The following is a 10,235-nucleotide window of genomic DNA, read 5'->3' as shown; positions in this document are numbered from 1 at the left end:
CTTCCAGTTTGAAAGTCTGTGCTGCTCACAGTGATTTCCATAACTGGTTCCTTTAATATCTCAGTTTGATCTCTCATATCTTTTCCAAACTAAACAATCTTAGTATATATTGTAATATGAAAAACAAACTACCTTCTTGTCATATGAAAACCATTCTTTATCTTTGATTGTCCTTGTTGCCTTCTTCCTGTTACATAATAAATCCCTTTTCAGATGCGCGGACCAGGGCCGCATGCAGTATTAGAGATGGAATTGCTTTTTTTAGTGTAGTATTGTACAGTTTAGGAATATTATTTTACCCTCACAGGCATTTATTTGCACTTATTAAAACTGAACTGTTTCTGTTCTGTCATTATCGTAAGATCCTTCAGCATGTTCTTGGCAGTTTCATTTTTTCACAGCACTGAAGAACTCTGTGCCCTCAGCAAACTCTTTGAAATGAATACTACAGATCCCTTCCGAGTATGCCAAACAGTTTGAATCTCCCAGAATGTCTGCTGGTAACTGCATTTACGCTGTGAAAATTGATCTTTTCTTTCCTGAACTTCTGCTAATTCATGAAGAATCCATGTTCATTAATTCTGTTATTATTAAGGTTAACATAGGAAAAATTCAGTGAAAACCTCAATCTAAGTTATACACAGGTCCACAACTACTCCTTCTAAAATCTTAAAATAAGCATTATTTTTGCTAACTTTTTCCAGTTTAAAGGAGATTTAGTAATAGTTTTAGTCTCTGTCTCAATAGTGCAACAATTATACATTTATTTCTTTTAGAACACTTAGTTGAGTGCTGTCAGATCTTAAAAACAGATTTTATTTTTTTTCTGATTTGAAACCTCTTCAAATAACCTTTATGAGAAAAGCATAATGTAGAGCTCCCCTGTCTTCTTCAAAAAAAACCTGACTTACTGAAGAGACAAATATCAGTAATATGTGACTAGGAATTCAATACCATATTGTTCAACTCTTCAGAATGACAAAATACTGACAAGCAAGGGCAAACCAACCTTGAGTTTGTATTGTGGAGTTGTCAGATATAACTAGAGATTGTAAACTCTGATTTTCCTTGTGAAATAATGATTCATATTTTTGTGTATGACATATATACAATGGATACTTTAAAAAAATGTTTCAAATTCATATTAGTTACACTCACACTTGAAAAAAATAAGTAAGTCATAATGATAAACTTCCAAATCTTGTTACACAGTTTCTCAAAGTCAAAAGGAAGAAATAATAACAGATTTGGTTAGTGCACTTGCACAAAGAAAAAATAATAATCCATATTGTTAGTCACTGCAGATGCTTCTGCAAACCCAGTAGTTTTAAAAAATTGTATTTACTTTTCAGTGAACACGTTTTTAGCACCTGTGCAATGTTGCATTATACACCGCCCAACAAAGGTGGTTTGCAATCCTTGTTTGTGGTCTGTTACTATGTGGATGCATTCTTATAGTATCTCTCCTAACATTGCACATGACAGGTAAGCAAGAAAGCTAGTAATAGCAGGAGAAGGTACTACTGATATAAAGGAGAGGAAATAATAATAAAAAAAAAACAACCAAGCCCAAACCTTCCATTTGCATTCTTCTTGTATAGTAGCGGAAGTCCTGAGCAGCAAGTGTGGAAGACATGGTACTAAAGTACTTCTTCCCCTACTTTCATGCAGCTAGAGTAGCTGGGCTACATTTTTATCCAATATAGTAAGATTCTTTCTTTACAGCGTATGTTTGCTGTCTCAATAAAGAAATTTGAGGATTAATGTCAGCATTTTTTGTGACGTTATGAAGAATGATTTTACATAACCATGGGAAGAGCTCTTCAAAACAAAATAGAGTTGAAATAACAGTTTTGGGGCTTGGTAATACAAGATCTGCAGCATCACATACTGAGTTACACTTCCACCTTACTTGTCTGTAAGTGTTAAAAATCCCTGTGAAAGTTTAAGTGGCTCCTCTCAGTGTATTCTAGGCATTTTCTCCTCTATAGGGAGGAGCAACTGCAATGCTGTTAATTTTTTAGCTGGGCAAAGTAGTTGAGTTGATGTAACAGCCTGTTTCCTCCAAAAGCAATAATCTTTCCTGGCTCTGGCGCGCATCTAACCCATCACTGAGCCAGTTCAGCTCCCTTAAGTGGGCAGAAGACGAACCGCATGGGAAGAGGAGGAAGGAACTGAACAGATTAATTTGTTCATATTGTCTGACTGCACAACAAATTGTCTTCCTAGAAGATGTTGCAGGAACAGACCTCAGAAGTACTGAAATGTTTGAGACTGGGAGGCACTGATAATGGCAAATCACGGCCCCAAAACCCCATCTGGCTTTGCCAGCATGCAGAAGGAGCTGGACATAAGGCCTCAGTACGTGCCAACACAGCAAGGAAGCCATTATTATTCAACAGTGGTTGCAGTTCATTTTGTGAACAGAAGTGCACTAATGTCAGAGATGACTAGAATCAAGAAGATTAATATAAAATGAAATTATTTTATTGGTGGAAATTAGTAACTTGATCGTTCTTACTAGAAAATAGACAACATTTCTGTGCTGGAAAAAAACCTGTTGAGCTAAGAGCTTTAAATTCATAGGATTTTCTATCAGGAGCAAAAAGCCAAGTGTTTCTTTGGTGTCCATTTCACTGCCAACAATCAAATAGGTTCCTGAGCCTCAGGCCATCCCATCTGCCTTCCTTTCAGTCAGCTTCATCATTGCTGGGTTTCTCTTCTGAATCATCATTTTCATACTCCTCATCCTCATATCTGAAGGCACCCTCAGCTTCAGGGTCAGACTGACCCTCCTCTTCATGCTCATGGGACTGGTCAGATTGAGAGCTGGGTCTTGATTGATCATCATCCTCTTCCTCCTCCTGGGAACAGCCAGCCAGCAAGCCTGCCTTTGCTTTCTCTTCCTCCTCTTCCTCCTCTTCACAGTGCTGGTCAGAGTTGGGGCTGGATGTGGCCTCCCCTGCACGGCAAGGCTGATGAGCATGAGGGCTGCCTCTTGCCTCTTCCTCATCCTCCAGCTCACTGGACTGGCCACCCTGGCTGGAGGCTCTTCTCTTCACTTCCTCCTCCTCCTCCCAGGACTGCTCAGATGGAGGACTACTGTCAGCTGCTTCCTCAAAGGATTCCCTTTCTTTCGCTTTATCCTCGCTGACTCTGAAAAGGCAATTTGCATGTGTGATTTTATTTTTAGGTAAGATGCCTTCCAGTAGGTTTTAAAGGAATGCTACCTTCAGGTAATCTAGGACAAGTCCCCCTAGGCTTGGCTGGGGTGGAATTGGTGAAGAAAAAGGGGACACCTTTTATGCTAGGGGTTCTCCTTTTATGCTAGAAAGCCACTCAACAGTATTGCTTACATATTTCTTTTTTTTTTGTTTGTTTCTACCTCCTTTTATATCATAACACCTAATGGATATTGAGAAGTTTTTTTTTATAAGGCTTATTTTAAAAATTCAGTAAAGGCAATACTGAGTGATGTGACTTACTAGCAACCTACCATTTTTTTGGGGGGGAAAGGAACAAAAAAAATAGTTTTTCTTCATTTTTCTTTAAAGTGCATTACATAACGTATCCAGCGTTCTCCTCTGGTTTATGAAATAATATTTAATTCAGAGAAAACAATTTAAAAATACATACTAATGCTAACATTAGTAAAGCTAACCACATAGTCAAATATTTACCTGCTAAATACTACAAATAAGTAAAGAAAAATACCCCACACATCAAAAATTACTTTGTAACTGCTAGGTATGTACTGGCAAAAAAAAAGAAAAAAAAAAAAGGCGCCTTCAGTAATCTCTACCTTTCTCTGGCATCAGTGGAGTTATTAAAATCTTCAGCATTGGAGCGTTGGAGCAATTTAGATGTTTGTCCTTTCTTTGAAACAAACTCTGGGCATATCCCCAGCGCTCTCAGTCTGTTAGAATAATGTTTTTCTGCAGCTATTTTGGCATTTTTCTGTAGGAGAACCACAATAGTTACGTGTTATCTGAATGCGTTAAATGCCTGCCTTTTGATACTTTTGTTTATTTGTATTAATACTCTGTTCCTTTAATTGCATCTGACAAGTTGAATGATTATTTACTGCAGGTAAGAATGGCAAAACAAAATTTTTATACCAGATTTTCCTCTTCTGTTCTAGTTTAAATATAGTTTGCTCCCTGTGCCCACTGACTAATGATGCGCTATATATTCTGTATAATAACCTCTCACATTTTTGCTGTAAATTTTTGTTGTGTTTAGAGTTACTCATGTTATATCTGAATTGGACAACACATTTAGAACAGCTATCTCTGTTCCCCGAGCAAGCAAGCCATGAATGCTTAGCCACAAAAATTAGTAATATTTATACGGAGATGGGACAATAGATATTAAAATAGGCAAATACTGGTCTCAAAAGTATTTTTCAAATATCTATGTTTGACTACAAATGCCTTATGCAGTATTTGAAGAGAAGATTAAAAGGTAATGCAGAAGCAAGACAACCTGAGTGACTCTTTCAAAAAGCAACGGCCTTTCATTTACTCTTTCTTCCATTTCTTGCAACTCTTGCAAATATTCTTGCATTCTCTGCTTCTCATAATTCCTAAGGGAAACAGAGTACAAGAGAAATTAATTTATAATACAAAAGTAATTTTCTACAGCAGCTGAAAGTTAAATTGCTCATAACAAAGTCAATATTGTCCTACTTAAATAAAGTAAATTATTTTACGGTGGTTATAGGGTCTGCGGTATATTGTCTCATTTTCTCAGCAATTGCTTGCCTGTAAGCGCTGAACAAAGCTGTCTGTGAAGTAGTCACTGTGGATAAGCAGAGAGGTCCTGGTTAGGGAGGTTAAACAGGGGCTGAGTTTGCATTCTTAGTGTTTTTAGATACTTAGAGAGTTTTTTTTTTTTTAATTTGGATACCTAGGGTTTTTTAAATGCTGATTTCGTAGAGATATTCTAGTTGTTCTAAGCAAAATTAAACAGTTTGAAATGACTGATAAAATCAGTATACACCATAGGAAAAAATATCATTAAATAAAAATCAGAAGTTTAAGGTAAAGGCTGATTATAAGAATCGAGCTACTTTACCGGTCCATCTCACAGGAACGGTGGCCACATTCTGGACCACAGTGCATCTTTCCCTAGTTGGTTTGTCAGGGGCCAGCAGGATCACGGAAGCGTTGATTCATTGACTGAAATGATACCTCAAACCATAGCAAGCACTAGATAATCCACCTAGCACGGGCTGTGCCAAAGACACCTCTTTGTGATGTCTCCTCCAGCCTCTTTCTCTGAATTTCTGCAACGTGGCTGTGCATTGAGGCAAGTTATTAACCATTCTGAGGGACTGAACTTCACTTTTGCTACTTGCTTGCTCTCTCGGGTGGCTTTCTACAAACCTGATTATCTGTTAGGAGAGCGCTTAGGTTAATATACCTTATTACCCAGCCTGTGCTGAAATAAGCATTATCAAATTAAGCACTTGTACCAGCCTTAATGCATCAGCACTAGGGAAGTAATCTTGCTTTATACTAGCATCATTTTACGTGCAGACAAGAATTAGGCATGAGGGTTTCACAATACTCCTGAAATCTGATTAAGCTAAATGCTGTAATGTGAAGTTTAATGTTGAATGAACTCAAATCAAATCTGTAAACACGCTCACTGTCTCTCTTAGTTCTCCACCTTGCTCAAACTGTTTTCTGCTTCTCTTCTAGAGTCAGCAGATCATCTGCCCAAGGACACTTACATTATAAAACTCCTGTTATTAACAGTATCTGCCGGTTGTCTTGCAAAAGCGATTACGCTTGAGCTCCGACTCTTAACCAAATAGTTAGAGGACTGTCCTCTTTGACCTGCATCTCTGCTGCTGCAGCTCTGCTCTCCAGGATCCTGTGTAAGCCCTGCTTATCCTAGACCACCGTTTCTTCCTGTGTGTGCTTTGGCTTCAGCTGTTTTTAGGGGAGGTGGGCATCGATGTCTGCTGGGTAGGCACTGACTGCCCACGTGGCCAAGCAAAACGCTTCTTGCAGTGCTGATTCTGACATATCCAGCCACCGCACTTCAGGATTTCAGACGTGAGAATGCACATGCTTCAGTTTCTGCTGCATTTTCTCTTCCTGGTCACAGTGCAGCAACCTTGGTGGTGAAAAACCGTTACGAAGCTTGCTGGTGGGACAGTGTGCGGTATTGTCTCGCAGGTAGCGCTGCACTATTTCGGCAAATTCGCTTATAACAGACCAGTCTATTAAGAATAAATCTACAATCTTCTACTTTAGCTGTAAAGAAAGAGACCTATGTAAAGCAAAGAAGAATGATGAAACCTCCTTTGTTACCTTTTAACTCCTAGCCCTAGCCTCCAGCCTCATCTCAGAAAGATCTCTATCCCGGACCACGCTCTAAACACCTTCCTCAAACTTTAGTACAGTAACTTAAAAGTTGCTAGTCCAAGCTATGAATCTTGTAATCAGGTGTATCTCGTGATCATTCACCCCTGTATTCTTTTGCCCTACTGCTGTCAGTTACTGGTAATTTGCCTGGTTACTGGAAATTAGGATTTATCGTCGCTGCCCAAGAATCCTGCTGCTTGTACAGTGTATAAGTTATCAAATGTGTAGTTATGTAGACTTAGACTACGCTATTTTTTACGTTGTATGCTTAACATACAACGTAGAATGAGAGATTCTACGGGAATTCATTCTACAAAATACCTGAATGTTTTTAATTTGGATTTAGACATCTGAGCTAGGCTCTGATGTGGGTCATTGGCCTCAGCCCGAGTTGTTACAATTTTCTGGAGTTTTTTCGTTCTTTGTTTCTGCTTTGTTCTGTTCCTTTTTTGTTGTTCTTCCAGCTTTCTCTTTTCCTCAAGTGAATTCCTGAGTGGAAAAATAAACTAAGGCTGAATTCATTTTAAGTCAAGAGCAAGACTTCAAAGGAAGCTTTGGGAAAAGAGAGAGATTGAGAAGAGAAAAACAGGGTGAAAACAGGGTTGGCATTGGAGGACACAAGGTATGTGCTGCTTCAAGGGATTCAGGAGTCCTTTGTCCCTTTCCTGTGGACGTTCTGAAAAAATGCACAATGTTTCTTTAACAAACATAAATACTAATTAAGTCCTATAATTTTTCCATTATAATTAAGTCTTTTTATCAATGTATTAGGTTCTATATTCACTGCCTGGAAGAATTAATGACATATGTAGAAATACAATAGAAATCTACTCTTAAGTTATATACAAAATGTAGAGCATCACTAAAGCAGTCACCTTATGGCTTGTAGCCGTCGTCTTGTGGATTCTGTGATTTTTGGCGATTTCGATCCTCCAAATCCAGAGAGATGTGGATTTGCACTTGAATGTCTCGCTTGAGGTTTACGTCTTGGAGAGGCGTATGGCCAGCGTGTTTCTTTCAACTTCTCTTCATCCTCTTCAATGTCCTTCAAAATCTTCCCCTTGTTTGAGGGAATATACGGAGTACGAAGATCGAAAGGTTCACAGACTGTAAGGTGTTTCACTTGCTTTTGCTGCAGGAGCCGTTTCTGAAATTTCTGGTGCAGCAGTTCAAAATCTGGAACGCTTGATTTGATCTTGGGTTTATGCTCTGTTTGCTTTGCTTCAGTGCACTTGTGTTTCTTCTTTTTATTGGTATCTTTTAAAGCCAGTCTGCTGTTGGGTAGAGATGAATTACGTAGCAACTCCTCAGCTCTCATCCTGATCCTGATTTCTCTGTAGAGCTCTTCCTCCTTTAGCTTATCGTTAACGGCTGGACTATAAACAAATTTAGGAACTGGTTTTGCTTTGAACAGTTTTGTTTTCTTTTCAGGTGCGGAAAGGTCTCTTAACTGCATTTTCTTAATTTCATTCCTTTGCTTCTCTCGTTCAATGAATTGAAATGGCTTCTGAGAAGCCAAAAGCTTGAGTTTGCTTCTCTCTTTCACAGACCTCCTGCGTTCTTCGTTTCGTTGCACAATGTCATGGTAGAGCGGAAGGAAGATGGCAGCGGGCACTGGATTGGCTCGGAATTTTTTCTGACACTCCGCTTCTTCTTCTAGTTGCTTCTTCAATAAGTTATTTTCCATTTCAATCTGTGACTTTGATTTGACATTCTGTTCTTTTTTTCTAGCTTCTCTGATAGTCATCTGGAAAGGCTTGGGCACAGTAACTTTTGGTGACCACCTTTTCTGTTTCTGTTTCTTCCGTATCACTCTGAAAGCAGGTGAGCTTGGTAAGCTGCGGTTGGTGCAGGAGATGTAGTCTTCCAGAGAGAACCCGTCCCACATTTTTTCAATCCGTTGCTTAGCAAATGCAGATGATCCAGTATCACTACCACTTTCTTCAAACGCTAATTCTCTGTCAGACCCATCAGATATACTTGAGCCTAAGGGATCACTTAAGTCGGAGTCTGAAAAGGATTTGTGCAAATTGAGAGGCTGATACGAGTTCTTTTCCCAAGTCGGCCTTTAAAAAGGGAAAAAAAGTTGGTTTGAGTCCAGTCCAACATTGATGCAAAGCCAGTAGCTTCCACTTCAAGGTATCACCATTAGAAACAAAAATGGACAGCGCTGCTGGGAAAGAGGAGAGGGGGGAGAGAAGGGAAAAGAGAAGCACGCTGGGCACTCGCACCATATCACAGTTTAAGTGCTGATGGTGAACAAGTCAGCGTTTCTTAAGGAAAGGCACCGTGCTTTACTGAACGTGTTGCCCAGTCTCTGCTGCACACACTTGTAAATCGCACTGTCTGTTAGCAAGGTGAATAAGCATTTTTATTATTAAAACTTACTTTTCTGTGTTATCTGCTTACAGGAAATGGGGAGAGTAACACCACCCAGCCCCAGAAAAAAAATGCTGTTTTATAGATATCTGCAGAGCATTTCAGAGGTACCACCCAACTTACCTGCAACACACGTCAGAAGCAGCATTCTTCTTGTCCAAGGGTTCTACTCCTTTTAAATACAATTTATTCCGATACATACTTTCTAATTTTGCCATGGTCTCCATGTGGGCGTTCTTCAACTCTTCCAGCTTCAAGTAATACTCTTGATTTGAATCGTACATTTTGGAAAAGTCTATCCACTTGTCACAGTCTCCTTGCTCTCTGTCGGTATTTGAATCCAAATCAAAACCATTCTACAAGAGACGTTTGTAAAATTTTCTGACTGTTAGAGGAAAGGGGAAGGAGGTTCTTAATACTGCTTTATCCTAATTAAGTCTAATTTATGATACAGTAACAGCAAATGAAGATACCTGTACAGAAATGTTATGCAGAGTTACATGGAATAATCTTACTGTGTAAGAATTTATATCTTAAGGGTCTTATTTAAAGCATATAAAATTCCTAAGTCTGTCCCTGTAATCAATATATTTATACCAGGAAATATAATCAAAAGGCCTTATTAAAAAAAAAAAAACAAACCAAACTATTTTGTAAAATATAGTTTTTCTGTAATCACTATGCAACTCTACAAAAGCCTTTATTTAAAAACAAACAAAAACACCACAGAACCATCTCCGCCTCCCATTTCTATAAGCATTCTAAAAATAAGTCACCAGAGATCTTGCGTATAAATGTTTGTTCCCATTTCCCTAACTTACTGTGAACTAACAGGGATTCTGCACGGCTTATAGTTCCCATACTGTTTGGCAGCTTGCAGCCGAGTGCAGGTATCCACATTCTTTAAACGTTTTTAGGGGTTACAGAAGTTATTAAACCAGTCAGGATTTAGTCAGGATTACCTCGGCTTCCTTTATGTTATCTTTAAGCACTGTCTTTTTAAAAAAAATACGGGCCTAGTTTCTTTATCCCAAATTTAGCATAATGCTTTTCCACACAGAGGTATTTTAAGAAGCTTCAGCATTCTAACACCAAAAAAAAAACCTTTGTGTTTTGTCAGGTTTCTGCTGCACAAATCTCCAGCTCCACACGGGGACTGAGGCGATCAAAGCAGCAAATTTTAAAAGCCGTTACAGACCGTCCCCCTTCCCGCCTCCACCGGCCCCTTCCCGCCTCCACCCCGGGGCCCGGGAGGCGACCCCCCCCCCGCCCCCCAACCCGCGGTACCTGCGCGGCGGCGGCGGGCGACCGGACGCGGGGCTGGAGCGGGGTGCGGAGGCGGGAAGCGGCCGGCCCCGCCGCCCGGTGCGGGCCCTCCATGGCGGCCGGCGGGCGGGGACAGCGGGGGAAGGCGAGGCGGGGCCGGGGGAGGCTCCCGCCCAGCCGCTGTTATCCTGTGGTTTTGGTTTATTCTCGCCA

At 39.9% G+C, this 10,235-nt stretch overlaps 1 protein-coding gene across 2 annotated transcripts; it reads right to left on the bottom strand.

The window, feature by feature from the left end:
• Nucleotides 1-2,465: 2,465 nt before the first annotated feature.
• FAM161A (FAM161 centrosomal protein A) lies at nucleotides 2,466-10,136 on the bottom strand. Of its 2 annotated transcripts, XM_086745505.1 has the most exons (7): nucleotides 10,044-10,136; nucleotides 8,880-9,112; nucleotides 7,253-8,443; nucleotides 6,699-6,866; nucleotides 4,486-4,585; nucleotides 3,803-3,957; nucleotides 2,466-3,156 (listed from the first exon to the last, which is right to left on the bottom strand). In XM_086745505.1, exons 1-7 carry the CDS (start codon nucleotides 10,134-10,136, stop codon nucleotides 2,691-2,693), a joined length of 2,406 nt encoding a protein of 801 aa, XP_086601631.1. In that variant the 3' UTR covers nucleotides 2,466-2,690. The 2 variants fall into 2 exon arrangements, with proteins under 2 accessions (XP_086601631.1, XP_086601632.1); XM_086745506.1 differs by lacking the exon at nucleotides 6,699-6,866.
• Between the last annotated feature and the right edge of the window lie 99 nt (nucleotides 10,137-10,235).

This window comes from Chlamydotis macqueenii, chromosome 3 (assembly GCF_036417535.1).
Source record: "Chlamydotis macqueenii isolate bChlMac1 chromosome 3, bChlMac1.mat, whole genome shotgun sequence".
Lineage (NCBI taxonomy): Eukaryota > Metazoa > Chordata > Aves > Otidiformes > Otididae > Chlamydotis > Chlamydotis macqueenii.
This window is presented reverse-complemented; position numbering and strand designations above follow the sequence as displayed.